Source organism: Eumetopias jubatus, unplaced genomic scaffold (genome assembly GCF_037043125.1).
Source record: "Eumetopias jubatus isolate StellerSeaLion01/CBP00866 unplaced genomic scaffold, mEumJub1_p1.0 scaffold_13, whole genome shotgun sequence".
In the NCBI taxonomy this organism is placed as follows: Eukaryota; Metazoa; Chordata; class Mammalia; order Carnivora; family Otariidae; genus Eumetopias; species Eumetopias jubatus.
This window is the reverse complement of record NW_028274819.1, coordinates 2,258,440-2,279,450: the sequence shown is the minus strand read 5'-3', so window position 1 is coordinate 2,279,450 and position 21,011 is coordinate 2,258,440. Positions and strand designations below refer to the sequence as shown.

The following is a 21,011-nucleotide window of genomic DNA, read 5'->3' as shown; positions in this document are numbered from 1 at the left end:
TTAGCGTAAGTGGTAACATGAGATACTGTGGCTCTCTACTTGCTTGTTTTCACTCAACGCAGGTTTGAGGTCGCCTTGTTGAAACATGTCCACGGAGCTGGCTCCTCAGGGCGGCCATGCAGGGGGCCTTCCCGTGGGGGCTCGGGGGGTGTCACGTGGCCAGTGTCCCTAGCGGGGCGGGGAGGCCGAGAGCTCGGCTGACGACACCCCTGTGCCCACCGCAGGGGATGCCGGGGAGGGGACTCTGCTCCCGGAACGGGTCTTCTGGGGGCCGTGGCCAAGGCCGTGCTCTGCAGTGGCCCTTCCACGTGGCCCCCGCACCTGCCGTTCTGCCCCCGCCGCCCCCTCCGTGCCCCTGGGGCTCACAGTCAACCCTGGAGCCACGACCCTCCCCTCCTGATGAAGGTTTCTGCTTCCTTTATTCCTTTCCTGGGATGGGGCCTCCCCGTAGATGGGGGGGGGGTCTCCTATGACCCCGGCTCCAACGTGTCTTTTTTTTTTTTTTTTAAGATTTTATTTATTTATTTGCGAGAGAGAGAATGAGAGACAGAGAGCACGAGAGGGAGGAGGGTCAGAGGGAGAAGCAGACTCCCCGCCGAGCAGGGAGCCCGATGCGGGACTCGATCCCGGGACTCGGGGATCGTGACCTGAGCCGAAGGCCAGTCGCCCAACCAACTGAGCCACCCAGGCGCCCCATCCAACGTGTCTTTAACCCCCCGAGACCACTGACCCGTGACCGAGCACCTCTGTCCCTTAGCCGTCTCTGTCACCTTCCCCACCCCGTAGCCTCCAGGAGGGATCACTTCTGTCTGGCCGTGTAGCTCCCCGGCCACATCCAGCCCAGGGGGCTCCCCGGACTCAGCCGGCCGGTCCCCCTGCCGGCCCGCTCACCCCCCACTGTCTGCCGCCTTCCCCAGAGCCCCGCACCCTTCTCCGCTCTGCCCCTCGAGGACCTGCAGGAGAGGGGTCCTCCGCCCTGGCCTGGACTGTCCTCGGGGCCGTCCAGCAGCTTTCCGAGGCCGTCCCTCTGAGAGCAGCCACCCGGTTTAGCCCTCTCTCCCCTCTCCAAATCACCAGCATGCCCCTCCCTCCACCAGCAGACACCCCATCCCCAACATCAAAACGAAGGAAGCCCTCTCTTGATTTTGCCATCTGTGGCCGCGGCCGCCCGTCTCTCCCGGGCCCAGGCCGCAGAACCCCTGCCTGCTCGGCCGCCCCTCCAGGGTGTCAAGGCGTGTGGGACTCAGCGAGTCCTCTCTGGACCTGAAGTCTCTCCCAGGCTGCTCCTCTCAGGGCTCCCTGCTTAGCTAAGGGGTCAGGGCAGCGATCCTGGGGCCGCCCCGGCTCCTTTCTCTCACACCTGCCATCTGACCCAGCCCCAGAGGCACCAACATGGTCAAGGCTGGAGACCTTCGGGGCCCAGCAAATCCACCTGGAATCTGAGCCTCCTTCCTGTCCCCCACCCCCACCCCCCACAGCCGTGGCTCTGGGTTGAGCCACCAGCAACTCCTGGATGCCACAGGTGCCTCCCACCTACGGTCCCAGGGCCCCTCTTAGGCCTCAGGGGAAGGATGTTAAAATGGGGGCTCCCTATACCTTCAGTGCCAAGGCCAGGGTCACTGTTGGGGCCTTGAGGCCCATCACAATCTGGTCACACCTTCCTTGCTGCCCCTGCTGATTTTGCTCCATCCTTGTGGGCCTTCTGTGCAGGCTTAGTCCTGCCACAGGCCCTTTGCACCCGCTGCCAGTAAGGCAGGCTCTCGGCTCAATGAGCTTCAGGCTGCCTCTGCCTTCCTTCAAACATCTTTTTTTTTAAATATTTTTATTTATTTATTGAGAGAGAGAGAGAATGGTAGAGAGAGAGCATGAGATGGAGGAAGGTCAGAGGGAGAAGCAGACTCCCTGCTGAGCAGGGAGCCTGATGCGGGACTCGATCCCGGGACCCCAGGATCATGACCTGAGCCGAAGGCAGTCGCTTAACCAACTGAGCCACCCAGGCGCCCCTCTGCCTTCCTTTAGATATTTACTCAGATGCCCCTCTCAGGGCCCGCCCTGGCATGTCCACGACCTATCTGCTGCCCTGTCCTTGGCACTCCTCACTGTTTGGCTGACTTGTCTCCTTTTCTGTCTCCGTCCACTGCAGACGGTCAGCTCCTTGAGGGGGGGAGCTCCTGCCCCGTTGCTTGCAGCTGCTAGCCCAGGGCCCGGCACATAGTAGGTCCTCAGGGAAGATGTGCAGAACGAGTGAATAACCAGCCCCGGACGCCGGAACTCTTCACAACCGCTCCAGGGAGGGGGCGACCAGCAGAGGGGCTGAGGGCCTTGGGCTGCACGAGTGTGCAGGCACATGTGTGTCTGTGTGCACACTCACAGGCTTCCACCAGAGTGGGGCTGAGGGCTGCGCTGGGTGTGGGCGCTGGGGGAGCTGGTACCCGGAGAATTCAGGGAGGGGGGTGCTGGAAGAGCTGAGGTACAGACTGGCCGCCCTCAGTCCCTGGGGGGCCCTGCCTGCCCTCTAGGGGCCGGGGCGTCCGGCCTCACTGCTTTTCCCGCCTTGGTCCTGGCCTGGAGACAGCAGTCCCATGACTCAGCAGGGCTGCAGCTGCGGCTGACCTAGACGGGCAGGCAGCCCCCGGCCCCCCGGCCCCCGGCCCCCCGGCCCCCGGGCCCCCGGGCTGGGACCCAGCACAGGGCCGCTCCCCCCACCCCCACTTCCTGCTCACGCTCCTAGGACAAGATTCCTTGAATCAGTCTCCCCTGAGGCTGGAACCAGGTTGGAGGCTGGGGCCCCAGGGCTCTGGGCTGGGGTCCCAGATGGGGGCTGGGTGGCCAGGCCTGGAATCTGGAATCCGGCCCCTTTCCTGGCACCTGGAAGAGTCTTGTGGGGCGGGAGACGTGGGACGTGCCCGATGGCAGGGCTGCGCCCCCTCCCGGAACCTGCCTTCCTAGGGAAGTCACGGGGGTCTCCTCCCCTATAGGCTCAAGCCCAGTGTCCTGCCTGGAATTTGAGGCCCGGCTGGGGGCTTGGGTGTGCCTTCCGCACCTCGTGGGAATGACCGCGCCCTCCCCAGCCTGTTCCCTCCTGACTTGTGAGGCCCAGAGCCCTGAGCCAGACGCCCCCCAGCCTGTCCTCTCTCTGCCGGGGGCTGGCTCCCTGGGGCAGGGGCCTCGGCATCTCAGAGGCAAGCCCCACATCCACGCTCTGGGTGTTGGTGCAGCTGCCGCCCCGGGCAGATCCCTCTGAGAAGCGGCAGCCCCAGCAGAGTGGGGAGAGGGCCTCCCGGAGGCTTGGGCTGGGGCGGGAGTGCATGAGAGGCTCTGTGAGGCCTCCCACATCTCTAGCTGTTTCTCCAGCTATTGAGAACAACGAGGGCCCCTCCAGGGCCCCCTCCGTGGCATCTCAGCGCCATGCCCAGCACCCCACCTTCTACCTTGCCCGTGCCCTGCCCACCTACCCCCTTCAATTCCCTCACCCTTCATGGCTGGGCCTGGGGTGGTTCCCACATCGCTGGGTCTGGGCGCCTCCCCAGGACCCAGCTCACAGGGAGGTGCAGGTCTAGGGGGGCCTGGGTGGTCACCTGCCTCAGCCAGACATGGTAGGTGCTCCGTGTCATGTGTGGGGGTGGACCCGAGCCTCTGTCCACCCCCAGCCCGGGTGCCCAGGCCCTGGGCACACACCCTGCGGCTAAGCGGGGGTGCTGCTGCGCCCTGCCCCCACCCTGAGACCGACCGTCTGGGACGTGGGTGAGGAGGTGGGGGAGCAGGGTGGGCGGGCAGGAAGTCGCTGGGGCTCCAGGCCAGGCCCCGAGTGCTCCAGCCCCATCTGGACATATTTGGCAGGTCCTGCTCCCTCTCTGCTCCCAGAACCCCTCCTTCCCAGGCAGGCGGACATTCCCAGCCCTCCCTTCCGTCCCTGCTCCCTGGCCCACCTTCCCCCCACTGCTGCCTGCAGTCCCGCCCTGGGGCCCCCGCCGGTAGGTCACATGGGCTCCCCTGTTCTGTGGTGGGGCACAGCCGACGGCCCCGTCAACGGTCCAGGCCTGGCCACGTGCAGACGTGGGACGTGGCCCTTGGTCACCTATCCCAGCTTGTGCTGCGGGCTCTGTAAGACAGGAATGTGAAGGGGTGCTCCAAGAGGCGACGGAGGGTCAGGTCTGCCCGCCCCAGGACCTGCGCCAGTCTCTGACCCCCTGCACGGCAGCCTCCCCCCGGTCACGGGGACAGTAGTTCACGTTCACAGCCACTGGCCAACAATAACAGTGCAGGGCCAGGCGGGCAGGGGCCCAGGGCAGACCCACAATGAGGTGGCCGTGCCCAGGGGCCCCTCCTGGAGCTCAGGTGACCCACTGATCAAGGTGGTCTTCAGAGAGGTGTTGGGGGAGGGCACAAATCCCCAGAGTTCCAGGGTCCTGCTTGGGGCTGTGTCCTAAGAGGTGGGGCTGGGGTCTGTGGGCAGGTGGGGGGCCTGGCTCAGCCTCTGCCTCCCCCATCCTCATGCACCTTGGGTGGAGGCTAGGAGGGCTGCAGCAAAGGCCGCCTAGGCCAAGAGAGACAGTCTCTGGACACAGGGGCCTCCCTTAGCCTGGTTCCCTGGGGTTCTAGGGCCCACACTAGCCCCTGAGTGGTGGGCACTGCAGGGCATGGGCCCTGTTCTGTGGCTTTTGGGCCTCTAATATGCTGGCTTCTCCAGAAGCCCATAGACCTCCCACCATCTGGGGAAATGAGGAGGGGTCAGGTCCTCTGCCTTTCTACGTGGCCAGCTCCTGGGGGACTCCTGTGGTGCTGTGGGGAGTCATATGAACCCTCGACCCAGAGCTTCCCCTAATCACAAAGGCCCAGCAGCCCCTCTGCCAGCCTCCTGACTCTGGGAGAGCTGTGGGTGGTCTCCTCCCCCACCTGGCAGGCAGTCCCGTACTACCTAGGGGCACCTACCCACCACAGACAGGAGGAGTTTGCATGGGGACCAGTCAAAATGGAAAAGCAAAGAATGATGCTCCTCAGCATGGCGTCGCCTCACCCTTATGGACACTTGACCAGGCCACCTGCAGCTCCTGCGCAGGGTACAGCATCGCCCCTTACTGCCACTCCCCTGCACTCTTGTGCCCACCTCAGTCCAGCCTCCACACCAAAGCTGTGACCTTAGGGAGCCCAACTCCGCCCCTGGCCAGGGCACCAGTGGTGATGGACGTGGGGTATCCTCGGGAGCTCAGAGACCCGAGAGCCGCTGAGTGGTGGGGGCTCCCAGGAAAGCCCATAATGCTCGGAAGGTGAGCAGGAGTGTGGGGAGGCCTCTACCCAGGAAGGAGGCTGGGGGCTGGCTGGGGGCCCATCTGGCCCAGGCTGACCTGAGGGCTGATGAGAGATTCAGGCCCCATCCTGTGGCTCCTGGCCCACCCTTCCTGCTCTTGGGGCTGGGAGGAAGAGCTCCTCAGGACACCGGGTGTGGGGGGGACCCTCAGGGACCAGATCGGGTGTGGTCTGCTGGCCTCCAGAAAGACCCAGGTCACCTACGGTCACAGCCTGCAGGTTCCCCACTTGTGCCTAGATCCAGGGGCCTTGGAGACCATCCTTGATACCACCTGGATCACAGCTCTGGGAGGCCCATCTGGGCAGGAGCCCCTCTCCTTCTGTCACCCTGAGTTAAAGGTGGGGAGTGGGTGCCCACTAGTGAGCCCTCCTCTCTCACTGCTGGCCCCTCTCACACCGTCCCAGCCCTCCGGCTCCGGTCCCAGGCACCTGTCAGCTCCAATTCCGCCCACGGAGCGAGAAGTGCCCGCCTCCTTACCCACCCTTCGGCTCTTCCCAAACCTGGCAACACACCCTCCCCGTTCCCCCTCGAAGCCCCTGCTCCTCTGCTGACCGTCTCCTCCTCCTCCTCCTCAGCACGGCACTGCCAGACCTTCCATTCGCCTGCACCATCACTGCCTCCGTTCTAGAGTGTTCTCACCACCGGCCAGCAAACCCACTTGAGGAGCTCCTATGGGTGCCATCTCCTCCATCCCCAGAGGCAGCTCCCCAACCCTCTCAGCTGTCTCTTGGCTTTACCTTAGTATTTCTAAGTCAATGGCTTACACTGATTCTTTGCTTTTGCAGTTTTAGGCATTACCTAGTGACTGCCTAACGTGGAGGATGAGAGATTAAGATCCTCTGCTTTTGCCATTCCCCTATCCTCTCAATATGTTGCAGTTCTAGACTAAATAAATATTTTGTGGGGCGCCTGGGTGGCTTGGTAGGTTAAGCGTTTGCCTTCAGCTCAGGTCACGATCCCAGGGTCCTGGGATGGAGCCCTGTGTCAGGGTCCGTGCTCAGTGGGGGTCTACTTCTCCCTCTCCCTCTGTGCTCTTAGTAAATAAACACAATCTTTAAAAAAAAAATTTACTCTTTGCATTTTGTGTAAAAATTATGTAACTTTATATGCCTACATAAATGAGGTTTTCAGCTGAGTCATGTGGTCTTCTATGACTACAACTTTTTGTTTTCCCTGGGATTAAGAATTGCCTTCATGTTTTACTTAATTTTTTTTTAAGATTTTATTTTTAAGTAATCTCTACACCTAATGTAGGACTCAAACCTACAACCCCAAGATCAAGAGTTGCATGCTCTACTGATTGACTGTCACTAGCTCATTCTTGAACTTTCTGCCAGAATTGTAAAACTTCTATTCATTCAGTTGAGAACACCAGCAATCTATCAGCTTTATTGTTTTTTTCTCCTAGAAATTTCTTCCTACGGTCCTTAGAGGACTGGTTGCTCTTCAGGCCTGCTGAACTGCTGTAATACTAGAACTTCTTTCCCCCGCATGTTGAGAATTTTCTTGGCTGGTTGGTCTATCTCTCTCTCTCTCTCTCTATCTCTCTATCTCTCTCTCTATCAATCTATCATCTATCTATCTCTCTATCAATCTATCATCTATCTATCATCTATCTATCTATCTATCTATCTATCTATCTATCTATCTATCTATCTATCTATCATTTATCTATCAACTTTTTGGTGTTGGATTCTCCTGGTTCTTGGATCCTCTGCTTGTCTTTTTTGGTTTTCCCTTCATTTTGCTGAAGCACATCACCAAGTAACTTTCACTGGTGTCATTGTCTTGGCAACAGCTGGGACCCATCCCTTGCCCTGAACCTAGTCTGTCACCTCTGCCAACGGTTTCTCTGTGCCCCCTCTGGTGTCCCCACCCCATTCACATGGCAGCTCAGATGCATGTGAATCAGAGCGTGTCCCCTCTGGGCTTAGAGCTTCAAACCCCCTGCACCTTCCCATCAGAGTCCATCTCCTCATGGGGCTGCTAGGCCCTGCCAGCACTGCACCCTCACTGTGTCCCACTCGCCAGAGTCCTCTGTCCCTCACCCTTGGACCTCAGGACTGATGTCCCTGGCCCCTTAGTAAAGGTTTGTTGAACGATGTAGGGAACAGTTAAGCAGATGAGTCAGTGCAGCCTTCAATATCAGAAAGTACGGGAAGCTTCCAGGGCTCTGGCAGGGGTCAGAGCCTGGCCGTCAGCACCATGAGGTGTCAGGAGGGCCGAGGACGGCTGGGGCAGCCCTTCCCCAGCTCCTGGGTGCCCGTCTGGCTCATGAGTCTCTCACTTGGTTCCTGCTACCACCACCGACCCCACTGCTCACTCACTGGGGTTTTCTTCCTTCTGGCCCTCGCTGCTCTATCCTTGGCGCTTGTGGGCTTCCTGCTGGTCCCTCCCTGGGCCGAGCTTCCTGAGAAAGGGGTTTGCGCGGCCTCCCTAGCACCTGGCGCAGCTCCCGGCACATGGTAGTTGCCCGAGCCACTGGTCGATGGATCTGGGGAGGAAGCAGATGCCCTGCGCCCCTCTCTGTGCTCCCGGGGACCCACCGGTGGCGGGGCCGGGTGGGCTGGGCGAGCCTCCCTCCGACCCCAGAGCCATCTGCACACTGTGGGCACCTGGCCGCTGATCGTGGGAGCAGAGGGAGGAAGGGCTCAGAGGCCAGGCCTGGCGCAGCCTCCAACACTGCCGTCCTCCCGAGTTTCCGTGACTGTCTGTGCGTAACCGCACGGCGGTTTCCATCAGCGCTGCCAAGTGGCGGCTGCCGGGCCTGGCCACGGGTTCTGATCCCCAACAAGCCTGCTCTCTGTCAGGCAACCCTGGGAAGCTGGGGAGCACTGGGGGCCCGAAGGGTTAAGCTGCCCTCCACCACCCCGGTCTCAATTTCTCAATTTTTCAAAGGCTGGGCCCTCTTTCCTTCCAAGTCACAGCTGACGTGAAATGTAGCCTTAAAATGCAGCTGACATGAAAAACAATAGCACTCCCTCGGAGAGGTTCTGCTGTGGGCTGGATGGCCCCCCGCCCCCCAATAATTACTCAAGACATTGGCATGAGCCAGGCCTGGTTAGGTAACAGGCTGCTTGCTCCGGAGACTTATAACTCACAGGCAGTTACACATGATCTCCGCAGACAACAAAATCGTTTCCAGGATGGCGGGGAGGGTGAGGCCTCAGGGAGAGGGTACGGGGGGCAGGAGGAGCCTAGACCAGGCCGGGTGGGGGTGGGTCCCCGGGAGGGCCTCTGGGGGGCCCCCGGGATGCAGCCTGGGAACTTGGGAGCCAGGGAAGCTTCTGTGGGAAGCTGTTGCCTTGCTCCTCTCTGCTCTGACCACCCCCCCACCCGCACCCCAGTCTCTGGAGCGTGCAGCCACCCCGGTCCAGTCCGTTACTGAGGAAAGCACAGGAAAAACTCATTCACACTGAAGTGTGAATGACTAACTGTGTTGGGAGAATTCCCTCCTTCTCTGCAGAAGATAATTAATTGTCTGTTTACTGTCCATGGCCCCATTGTACATTACTCCCTCAAGGGCAGGTCCACATACTTTCCCCCATGTTCCCAGAGCCTAGTACATAGCAGACATTCAGAAAATATTTGTTGAAGACAACATCTAACCCAAAGAAGGAAGCGCCAATGGTGTAACTTCAGGCACTTGGGGTGGGGCCTCCTGGCAGCAAGTGCCCAAGGGATGCTGGCAAGTGGATGCCCGTAGACGCTCCTGCCCCCCTCAGCGCCTCTTTCTGACACCTGGGCCCCGGAGCTCTCCCACAGGAATCCCTGGAAGGATGCTGAGCTGGGGTGGGTGGAGGACTCAGAACGTGTGGGGTTGGAAGGCCCTCCCTCCCTTCCCCGCCGGTCCAGGTCTGTGCTCCGGCAGCTGGGCAGCAGGCCCAGGCTCAGGGACCCGCTGTCTGGGGCTGCAGTGGGAGGGAGGCTCCAGTGTGGGCCCGGCCTCGGACACCCCCCAGGGAAACAGCTGCTCCCACCCTCTCTAGGTCTATTTTCCTCTGTGACCAGCTCTGGGCACAGGATATCCCTCTCTAGGTCCATCTGACCTCTGTCTCAGGCCCAGGCTGTGGTCAAGCGTGCCACCTCCTGCACCAACGCCATGCAGAAACCGACACGTGGACAGTGGAGCAGGCCCTTGGCTCCCCTCATCGGGCCCCTCTGCCGGCTTCTGTGGACTCCTGGCTGTTCTTGCCCCAAACGCTCCCCCACCTCGCCCAGGCCCCTCAGACCACGGGAGTTTCTGAGGCACCTCCTAAGCGGCAGCATGCGGGGGCCTGGTGACCAAGGTGGTGTGATTTACATCCCCAACCAGCACAGGGCCCAATGAGGTCAGAGTGGAGTCAGAGCAAATACGAAATTCCACAGCTCTGTGTGGCCATACCCAATGGGGTGGACCCATTGTCTCCTGTCCTCTGGGGGGCATGGGGCACCCCTTTGTGAAGCCAGCTCCCTTGAGCTTCGGGGGACGCCTGAGCCCCGGCTACAGCCTGTGCTCCAGCATCTGCTCGTCCTTCTGTGGCCCGTGGATGGTCCAGTCCTGGCTCACTGTCCTGCCCCTGCAATCTCTTGCTGGTGACCCTGTCCATGCCCCTTCTTCAGAAGTGCCATCCCTACTGCTCTCCAGGGTCCGTGTCCCAGGTCGGACCTCTCCTCTGGGCCTCACGCCCTGACTGCAGGCGGGCTCCCCCATGCAGGCATCTCAAAGACCCATCACATCATCCCCTGCCGTGTTCCTGCCTGGGGACCACAGTGGCCTCCCTTCCCTGACTGCATGGCCAACCAGCGCCTGGGGGGTGGGCTTTCCTGATGATGCCCCTCCCTTTCCCCCTGACCCAACCACCACTCAAGGCTTGGTTTTTGTTCCTAAATACCTCTTGCTTCCACCCTTCTGGTCCTCTCTCCCTTCTCCCTCCCAGGACCTCGGCCATGGCCCCTCATTTGTCCCCGTCTCCCCTGTCCCTTTGCAATCACATCATGTTCCAGTCAGACAGCAGCCCTTCTGGGAAGAGGTGACTACATGGGGGTGAGTGTGGCCGGGCTCAGTAACCCAAAGGACAAGCTCACTGTACAGCTTACGAAGAAGAAGCAGCACATGGGGCCCAGGTTGTGCCCTGTCCCACTCATGGGACAGCCGCTTGGCTCCCCTTGGGCGGTTCCCTCATCAGCCTTAAGAAACATGCACACCATGAGATTCCCCCATGTATCAACTTTAGACATCCTTCCTTGCAGGAGATGAGGATGGAACTCTCACACCATTTTATGATTCTCGGGCCTCCCATTTCCCCATATAGCTTCACTGTTATTTTGATTCAGTCCAGTGATCTGTGCCCAGTACTTGGTTCCCTTGGAGCCACAGGGTCCATGGTCTCCCACTGTGTTTTCTAGCAATGCCTTTGTCACCACGATGCTCTGCTGTTTCAGAAGTCCTGCTGCCCCAGGTCTACTTCTAAGCCCACCCCACTCATTCTCCTGGGAGGCCTCCCCTGGAGCTGCTGTCCGCTGCTCAAGCCTGGGCTGGGGCCACCCTGCCTTTTCCCTGCCCACCTCCAGGGCCTCCTCTGTTCTGGTTTCTCCCACATTTTGCTGGGGCACACTCTCCATAACTTTCGGAGAAAAGGCATGAAAAGAGAATTTTATGACTCTTGAGTGTCTGAAAATATGGCACTCTTGACGGACACTTTGGCTGGGTATAGAATTCAGTTTTCCTTCAGAAGTCTGAAGGTGTTTCTGTAAATCTCTACTGAGGACCAGCCAGCGGTTTGGTAGGTCACCCGTCAGTTCTTTAGGAAGATTCCTGGGAGTTCCAGGGTGGAAGGGCATGAGGACACAGTGGTTACTCTATCTAGCACCAGGTTCTTGGGTGGCCCCTCCTCTCATTTACATCCCCCCCCAACCCCCACCCAGCCTTCTCCCATCTCCCTTCCTGGAATGTCTGGGAGTTGGGTGGTGGGTCTCCTTGGGTCGACCCCATGCTTCCTGGATGTTCCCTCTTATTTTTCATCTCTCTGTCCTTATTTCACTTTCTGGGAGATTTACTTCAACTGTTACTGATTTTTTTTTTTTTTTTTTTTTTAATTCAGCAGCCTATTTTACATTTCCAGGGGCTCTTTCTCATTCTCTATTTGTTTCTTTTTCACAGCATCCTGTTCTGGCTTAATGATTACATTATCTTCTTGAATTTCAGAGTGATCTTGTAAATGGAGAGCTCTGTTGCCTTACGTCCTTTGGGGTACCCCACTGTCCTCACTCTGAGAGGACCCTCAGGGTGTAGCGCTGTCTGGCACTTCACCTCTCTCACCCCACTCTCTCCCTTGGCCTGTGCTCAGCCCTCTACTTCCACTCAGATCCACAAGCCAGGCATGTCCCCTCCTGCCTCAGGGACTTTGCATATGCCGCCCCTTGTCTGGAGGCTCTCTGCATCCCTCTGCGTAGTCTACCTAATTTCCATACATGCTTCGTGCTCAGATCACAGGGTGCTCCCACAGGATGCCTTTGCTAACTTGAGACAGGGTCACAACCCCTGTGATATGCCCCCCAGCTCTCTTTATAGCACTCAGCATGGTTCTAACTGAACGGCTGTCCCCACTCTCTCCCACCTCCTGGAGGACAACCCCCACGAGGGCAGGGTCTGGTCCACCTTGTCTGCTGCTATACCCCAGGGCCTGGCACCACGCCGGTGCTTGTATCAGTAGTCTCACTGCTCCTGTGACAAGTCACCACACACTGAGGTTGTACGCACTGACTTACAGCTCGGGAGGCCAGGAGCTCGGGAGGCTAAAGTCGAGGTGTCTTTGGAGTTGTGCTCCTTCTGGAGTCTCCAAGAACAAATCTGTTTCCTGCTTTTTCAAGCTTCTAGAACGGCTGCCTTCCTTGGTTCATGGCCCCATCCTCCACCTTCGCAGCCAGCAGCCCAGCATCTTCTCTCCTCTCCAGCCTTTGCCTCCATTGTCACAGCCCCTCCTCTGACTCTGACCCTCCTCTGGCCCTCTTGTCCCTCTGACCTCCTCTGTCCCACAAGGACCCTTGTGATGACACTGGGCCCATCTGGACAAGCCAGGGTAGTTCCCATCTCGAGATCCCTTACTCAGTTGCATCTGCAAAGTCTCCTTTGCCATGTGAGGTGCCAGGGAGTATGTCAGGGACATCCCTGGGGCCGGAGTGCTCATATGCACTTGCAGGGAAAGGACACGGTTCCAGTGGAAGGTGCCTGGGATCTCCTGGAGGAAGTGCCCTTCCAGGGGACACCTCAAGGACCAGCCAGGTAAGGGGGTGTGTCACAGGCAAAGAGATGAAGGTGAGCAAGAAGGTGGCATCTCTGAGCAGTCAAGGACTTCCAGGGGGAGGTGGTGAGGGAGGGTGGTCAGGGCCCATCTCAGAACTTCAGAAGCCACCATGAACAGGCTAGAATGACAATAAGGGCAGGGGACACTGTTGGTGGCCATGGGGGTGGAAGTCAGCACGATTCCTACCTTCCCGGGGTTCTTCTGCAGACCACTCCTCCTTGGTGTCCCCTAGGCTCTCTACCTGTCCTCCTTTGCTCTGGCCCAGGTCTGATGACCTCCCATCCCCTCTGAGCCAACCTGGCCAGCCCCTGTGTGTCCCCTGACCCCTGCTGCCAGAGCAATGATTCTGAGCACAAAACGACCACCCCTGAAACCTTTCCAGAGTTTCTGTTGGGGCTGGTGTGAAGACCCAAGGTGCAGGATTCTCACTGTGTGCCCCCAGACTTGCCCCGCCTGGCCCTCGGTCACCTTTCTATCCATACTCCTGCCCTGCAGGAGGCCTTTACATGTGCTGAGAGGCAGAGGCAGCCTCAGACTCCAATGCTCACATTGTAACCACCTCCCGAGTGACAGGGTCTCACCTCCTGAGATGAGGAGTCACCAAACACTGGGGGAGACCGACCCTCCCTGTGGGGCAAGAGCCACGCTGCAGGGGTGACCTCACACCCGAGGAGGGTGAGCCAAACCGGCCTTCAGATTAGATCTGATGTCCTCAGAGAGGCCGAAGGGCTGGGCGTCTGCAAACAGAAAGGGATCGAGGACCCTGTCTGAGAAAGTGGCGACGGAGCAGGGTATGAGCAGTGAGCGGGGAAGGGTGAGGGCCCCAGAGGCTGAGGTTCCAGAGAGAGAGACAGGGAGAGGGGCCAACCTAGCGAGGAACAGAGCCCGTTGCCCAGATCCGTGGGGAGGACCCATGTGCACCCGGAGTGCGGAGCGGGAGAGATCAAACAAAACCAACACGTCATCAGGAGATCCACAATGCTGTTGGCAGCTATGGCGCCCTCGTCAGAAGCTGACAAACCACAGTGGGGAAAACAAACAAACAAAACGAGGATGTGGAGGAACTGAGTGCCTCCGCGAACACGTCCAAGTCAGTCGGCAAACCAGCCTCCACACGTGCACAGAAAGGTCACAGAAACGACCTCCTCAGGCCCCCGAGGAATAGTCCATGCATTTCCAAGAGTCCATACTTTGAAGTAAAATGGGACATTAATAACCAAAAGGGAGAGACAAGACTGATACCCAAGGAGCTTTACAAGATGCAGTTCTAAATGATGCTTTGGATAAAGAGAAAATAAAATAACAATTAAATCCATCTGGAAAGATCCACAACAAGAGTTATAACATATTGAAACCTGTGGGATGGGCACCTGGGTGGCTCAGTTGTTAAGCGTCTGCCTTTGGCTTAGGTCATGATCCCTGGGATAGGAATGGGTCCTGGGATCGAGCCCCGCATTGGGTTCCCTGCTCCGTGGGAAGCCTGCTTCTCCCTCTCCCACTCCCCCCTGCTTGTGTTCCTGCTCTTGCTATGTCTCTCTCTGTCAAATAAATAAATAAACTCTTAAAAAAAATAAAAGAAACCCGTGGGATGCTGCCAAAAGGGTATTCAGAGGAACATTGATAGCATTTTAGAAAATCAGAAAGGTTAAGGATAAGCTTCAACTCAAGGAGGTAGAGGGAGAACACCAAAATAATTGTGAAGAAAAAACAAGAGAGGATAAAGGATGATATTAGCAGAACAGAAAACTTTTTATGAAAACAGAATCAACCAGTAAAAACAAATGCTGGTTATGTGGAGAGCCAATAACACACATAAGCATTAAGCAAGTAACAAAGAATTAGGAACAGAGCCGGGGAGCAAGTCTAGATGCAGAGTGAGTTGAATACATCATGTCCTATAAAACTAAAGACTTGATGGGACGGATCCCTATTTAAGGAAAAATTACCCAAAGTGGCTAACAGAGGAGAAAATCCCAAAAACTGAAGGCCCCTGGAAGAGAAGAAATGATAGTCACTTCCCCTCCTCCAGACGGGCTCAAGCCCAGTTTTTGGGGGTGATTTCCAAAGAAGCGCCAAACATGGATCCCATGCAAAGTGTCCCAGTGTACAGGAAAGCCGGAGCATCGCCTAACATAGGAGATAAAACCAGGCGCCAAACCTGGCCAAAGCCAGCTGCAAACACAGACGACACCCGCCCCCCCACCCCATCACCACAGCAACATTTTAACACAGCAGACAGGATCTGGAGGCTCAGAGGTGCTTCTAGAATGCAAGGCCAGCTCAACCCTGGAAGCTGAGCAACACACTAGCTCACGCGGTCTGCTTTGGCCCCGCTCCTGGCTCAGGTGTGTTTTCAACCTGACTTCCACTCCCGCTGTGGGCCGATGGGTTCTGGGCTGTGACTCCCGTGCCCGAGCTCCCAGCCCACCCCGATTGTGCCAGCCCTGTCTGCCCTCGCTTGTACTCTGGTGTGTTGTTTGTCTGCATCCCCTCAGCCCCCAACTCAGGGCCAGGCGCATGGCAGGCACCTGGGGAGCCCCTGCGGCGTCGATCTCGTGTTACTGTAGTTCCACACGGCTGTGTACAACCTTCCCCGCCAACCATGGTTCTTGCACAGATGGGGTGTGCCCCTGGGATGGGAGGGGCAGAGGGATGGGTGCACAGTGGGATGGGAGAGGATAGGAGGCAGCCAGTGGTGATGCCTGAGACCCCAGCCTCCCTGCTTTAGCGAGCTGAGGTGGATGGGAGCGGAGGGTCCCCAGGATCTGCAGGTGCAGGAGTTCAGGTGTTCCCGAGTTGAACCAACCCATGGATATAGGTTGGCATTCGGATGACCTCTCAGGGGATAGAGAGTTTAGGGTTCTGGCACAAGAAGGTCAGGAATGCTTCCCTGGGAGCCCCCACCAAACGGCTTCACCGTGGACTTGAGCACCTGCTAGTCTAGCGAGACCCACCCCCCCCAAGCGCCCCTGGGCCGTGCACCCCACAGCCGCAGACCCTTGCGGGTACCTGGCTGGCACTCAGGAGACATGGGCGGAGCCAGGCTGGAGAGAAGCCCATCCTCAAAGGAACCAGGAGGACAGGGTCTGGGGCCTCTCCGGGAAAGGCCCCAGGCCCTGCATTCCTATCCCAGGGCTTTTGAACCTGCTCTTTCCTCTGCCTGGTCTCTGCCAGGCTGGCTCCCTCTTGTCATGTTGGCCTCAGCTCCTGAGAGACACCCTTGGGCCTCCGGTAGGCCCCTCTATCAGAGCCCCCCACATTCTTATTGTTATCAGAAGTTTGTCTTGCTCACTCGTGTTTCCCTGATTCCTGTCTGTCCTCCCTAACAGGTCACAGCCCTTGGGGGCCGGGACCCCCGTGATCTTGCCCGCCACTGATGCCTGGAGCATGCAATGCATGCTGGCTGAATGAATGAATGAATACGGGAATGAGCGAGGCCCAGGAGAGGACACTCCTGGGTCCAGCTGGGCAGAAACTCTCTGGCTGGTCTTTTCAAAGGGACGGGAGAGGCCTGACCCCGTCCAGGCTGGGATGGGGAGCATAACGAGGTGGGGGCCTGCGGGGCTGGGGCGGGGGCTGCATGACTCGGCTGGAGGCTGGGCCCCTCACGCCACCTGCCTTCTGAAGTGGCAAGTGGGCTGCTGCCACCCACACCAACACAAGTCTGCTGACCCGGGGTCAGCCGGAGGGACGCCTGTTGGGGCGGGTGTGGTGCGGGCCGTGGCGGCAGCTGAGTGCAAGGCCTGGCGGGCTTGGGGGAAGGCCTGGGGAGGGGGGCTCCGGGCAGCTGGTGCTGAGGACCTGTGGCCTGACAGGTGGGCCGGGGTGGGGGCTCAGCAGCTGGGCTGCTAACAACTGGACTCAGGGTGGGCCCCCCCGGGGGCCATGTCACGGCGCCTGAGCTGTGTGCACAAGTGTGGGCCGTGGCGACCACAGGGGACCCGGTGCAGGAGAAGGGACAATGGGGGTCCCTCTGGGCCCCTCTCCACAGTGGTGACATCTGATGACGGCCCCCAGCATCAGGCTCAGACATGCCACCAGCTTGTCCATCTGAGAAAGGCCGTGGCCTGCCTCTCTGAGCACTCCTGGGCAGCCCTGGGGTCCGCACACTGAGGGGGCATGCGAGTGCAGATGTCAGGCGGAAGCAGGGTTCAGCACACGCGGGTCCCGCTCTGGGGGACAAGAGAGGCTGGGCTCCCTCAGCGTGGGAAACAGCCTGGAGACGGGGGTGACTGCGTGTATTTTTGACAGTCCTGCAACTTCCCCGACAAGCTACTCACTTAGATGTTACTGTGTATGTGCCAGAAAGAGAGAATACACGGTTTGTGAGTGATAGTCGTTCGGGAACAGCAAACAGTTAAAGTAGGTTCTCCTCCTGCGGGCCTTCTCAGGGCATTTAACACACAGATAAGCATGTTCTGCACAAAGCTGAGGGAGTGGGGCACAGTGGGGAAGGGAAAGTGTCCCAGAAGTTTCCTGAGACTCTTCAGACCACGAACCCACGACCCACGGTCGGAACTCTGAGCAGCACGTCCCAAGGATTCGAGTTTCCTTAAGTGCCTTGCTCCGCCTCTGCTCTGGACCCTGCGTGGGAAGGACTGGCCCTGAGCGTGGCTCTGCCACCTGTCCCCCCCCCCCCCCACAGAAGCTCCCACGGCCTTTGTGGAGCTGGGACAGCCCCACTTGATGCCCCGGGCTCTACCCCGTGGCCACAGACCCCCGGCTGGGCCTTGGGAAGGCACCAGGAACTGAAAGTGGGGAACCCGCTCTTCCCCGGGGCGGGTGGAGGGAGTGCAGGGAGGGCTGGCCGGCTCAGCCGGGATCCAAAGGGGTCCCGCCGGCAGGGGCGGCTGCCACGGTGGGGTCAGCTTCACTCTGGGCCACTGGAGTCTGTACAAGGCTGGGAGGGGGGCGCTGACACGGCCCTGGTCCTGGGGTATGACGGGGGTTCAAGGTAGCGCTCAGAAACTGGCTGAAGCCACGGAAAGAGCCGTCGTGGGTTCTGTCCAATGTAGTTAAAAACATCTGACTGTGACCACAAAAATGCTGGCATCCGGGCCTGCTGCAAAAACATTTTCATGTGAGATGCAAACGCACTGCTGCCTAAGGAGTTCGTGCGTTAACCCTTGGAAGGGAGCGTGCTCGGGTGGCGCCGTGGCCTGGGCCCCTGCAGCGACGAGGCCGGGCACAGTGCTCCCACACCCGGGGCCAGCACGGGGCGTGCAGAAAGCCGCTGGGCTCCGCTGCCCCGAGAGCACCCCGCTCAGCCTTGGACCTCCATGTGCTCACGGCATGGGGACAGCTCGGTTTCGGGGGCGACTTCCAGAGGCAGAGGGGCAGCCCCTCCTGGGGTCAGGCCGTAGCTCACAAGCACACATGGCCCAGTGTGTCAGGGGCTGCGCACGGGGCGAGGTGTGCGGAGCAAAGTCTGTGGTGCTTGGGGGGCATCCTGGAGTTGGGGGAGAGACGCGATAACCAAGGCAGTCACATTCCGAGAATGGCAGAGGGTACCTGGGGGTCCCAGGGGGCCTCTGAGAGTGCGGCACGCCTGAGGGATGAGCGGGTGGCGAGGGCTCCCAGCGGCAGTGCGCAGCCCGTCCCGGGAGCCACGGCCCCGCGGCCCCCCTCGGGTGAGTGCACCCCTCCACCGACATGCTGGAGTCTCAGCATGGTCCTACCACGGTGGCTCGCCGGTCCTGCTCCAGGACCGCAGGGAACGGCCCGGGGGCCTGTCCTACACCAGGGCCTGGCTCTCTGGGAGCCATTCTTGGAAGGGTGATTGCGGGGCCGAAGGGCCAGCCGAACCCCCATTCTGATGGCCATCGAAAGCCTCCCCAGACAGGCAGGACAGCCCCGGGTGCTCTCATCATCACCAGCACTGAGCACTACTCTCCTTTCCAATCTTCGCCAGTCTGCCCTCTACGGCCCGCCTTCCCAGGCCTGATTCTGGGGGCTCCTGGCCCACCGGCTGTCTTTGTGGCCGTGGCACTTTCTCAGGCTATGTGCGAGCCCGCCGCACGCCATGTCTGTGCACCCTCTCAGTGCCATATGTGGCACGGGGGGCGCCCCCAGAACAGGGAGATCCAGTCTCACTCCCCGAGACAGGACGTGCTGGGAGGGGACGTGCCGAAGGGCCTCGGGCCTCATTGCTCTCTCCAGGCCAGGCCACCAGCTGTCCACATTCATCTTGCACGGGCGACCCTCACCCAGGGCTGTGTGCACACCCTGGCCCCCCAGTGCCAGGGGCTGCCTGCCAGGGAATGTGTCCAGCTGGTCCAGCCCCCCAGGCCTGCCACCCCCCGCCCCCAACAGGTGCGGGGTGACTCAGCACAGGCAGCTGTTGGGTACGGCCTGGAGACCCCTGAGCAGCCTGCCCCGGCTGAGGGTGGGGCCTCAGAGTTCCGGGGGAGTCTGGCGGGAGGGGGTGGGGGTAGTTCAGCCCGGGGCCTTGGGTGCTCCTTCTCTTCCCCTACTCTTTCCCGAGCGGGTCCTTCAGCACCTCCTGCTCCTTTTCGGCCGGCGCAGGGGTGGGGGTGGGGGGTCTCCAGGGAAAGGCTTGGGCCTCTCTTTTGTTTGTGCTGGCCTGGGACTGGGGGGCCTGATGGTGCCAGTGCCATGTGACGGTGCTGGCGGGCCAGGCTGTCCTGGGGGCCCCGTCTTCCGTGGGGTTGGCCACTGCAACAGGATTCTGTGTCCCCACTCCCAGAGGCTCTGGAAGGGGCACCAGGTACCTGGATGTACAGAGAAGGAGGAGCTCTAGGACCTCCTTTGACTCTGTGGGCCAGCAGAGGGGCCCCAGCATGTCTCTTCAGCACCTAGAGATGCCCACAGAGCCCCTCACTGAGCCCGGGGTCCCCTGGGCCCTTGCATGGGTGTGTACGAGACAGGGCTGCAGACTGGACTCACACTTTCTCACCAGCCCCCAGCCAGCCCCGGACGCAGGGGGTCAGGCAGGCTAGGAAGCAGATGGGGAGCACCTTCTCACCACCAGGGAAGAGTCCTGAAGGGAAATGGCTCAATACTTAGGCCTTGGCAGTATGACAGAGTGGTTTGCTCTGAGGCAAATGGAACAGGGAGGGAAGGCGGCCTTGAGGGCTCGGGGCCCACACATTCCTTCTCCGAGGAATCCTTGCTTGAGGTCTACTCTACTGAGTTTGCTTGTTGGCTCCCTCTCTATCTCCCTTCCATCTGTCCATCTGCCATTCCATCCATCCATCCATCCACCCACGCACCTACCATCCATCCCTCCACCATTCCATTCCATCCATTTGTCCGTCCATCTGTCCATCCATCCATCCATCCATCCATCACCATCCATCCCTCCACCATTCCATTCCATCCATTTGTCCGTCCGTCCATCCATCCATCCATCCATCCATCACCATCCATCCCTCCACCATTCCATTCCATCCATATGTCCACCCATCTGTCCATCCATCCATCCATCCATCAGCTTCCCTCCCTCCCTTCCTTTTCTTCCTTGCTTCCCTTTCTTTCTCTTTCTCCCCCATCCACGCAGCCCTCGTTCCTCCTCCCCACCCACGCGCTGCCCACCCACATTTGCTCACACCACCCCGCCCCCACCCCTGCCCCAGGCCTGTGTGCCTGCTTTCGTTCTTTCTATAAGCAGTTAGCAGCTGCCTCCTGTGTATCTTGCAGCAATGACAAGAAGATCAAAAGGCCTTGATGACGCAGCCACTGGACTCTGGAGTGACAGTCTGCCACCAACTAAAAATAGACCAGGATCAAGATGCTGGCCTTCTCTCTATTCCTTCCCTGTCTCTAGTCCCTGCCTCTCTCAACAGGGGACACACTCCATGTGGCCAAATGGCCCCAGATCAAGGGCTATCATGGGGACAGGCACAGGAAGTGTTGTCAGGGCTTGGTGACCAGGTGTGGGGTGGATGAAGGGGGTGACTCTCAGGGTCTTGGCTGACATTGTGCATGGGGCCGTTTGCTGAGAAAGCAAGCACCCAAGGCAGCCAGGCTTGGGGGAGGAGGAGGAAGGACCTGGTCTTGGCCCCAGTGAGTGTGGGGAGCCAGGGTCCCCAGGAGCCCCAGTGACTGTGGAGCACAAAGGCACACAGATGTGGGCTGGGCCAGCGCTGGGGTCCCGGGATCGTGTGGCCTTCAAGTGGCCCCTGGACATTTATGGGGTGGTCAGAGCCCCCACTGAACTGCCCAGGGCACTTGGGAGCTGGGACAGATGCCGTCTGACTCCCACCAGCCCCGTTGACCTGCGCCAAGAGGAAGACGTTGGGTGGGGGGTGGGGGCTTGATTTGGCCTCTGTTCGTGGTTAATTCATTCGGACTGCAAGGCCAGCACAGAGTTTGCTAGGCACTTACTACCCACCAGGCTCCGTCCTGGGCACAGGGCTTTGGGAGGGACAGTCCCACACCAGCCCTGACATGGTGGA

At 59.5% G+C, this 21,011-nt stretch overlaps 1 protein-coding gene across 5 annotated transcripts in view; it reads right to left on the bottom strand.

The window, feature by feature from the left end:
• Positions 1–21,011, bottom strand: part of KCNQ1 (potassium voltage-gated channel subfamily Q member 1) — a 315,307-nt gene that overhangs the window by 12,246 nt on the left and 282,050 nt on the right. Inside the window, exon 16 of one of the 5 annotated variants that reach the window (XM_088017545.1) lies at positions 19,209–19,325. The exons of the other annotated variants lie outside the window; for them this stretch is intronic. Within the exon in view, the coding sequence (XP_087873671.1) occupies positions 19,209–19,325 (117 nt within the window). The remainder of the gene's footprint in view (positions 1–19,208; positions 19,326–21,011) is intronic. 5 annotated transcript variants of the gene reach the window in all.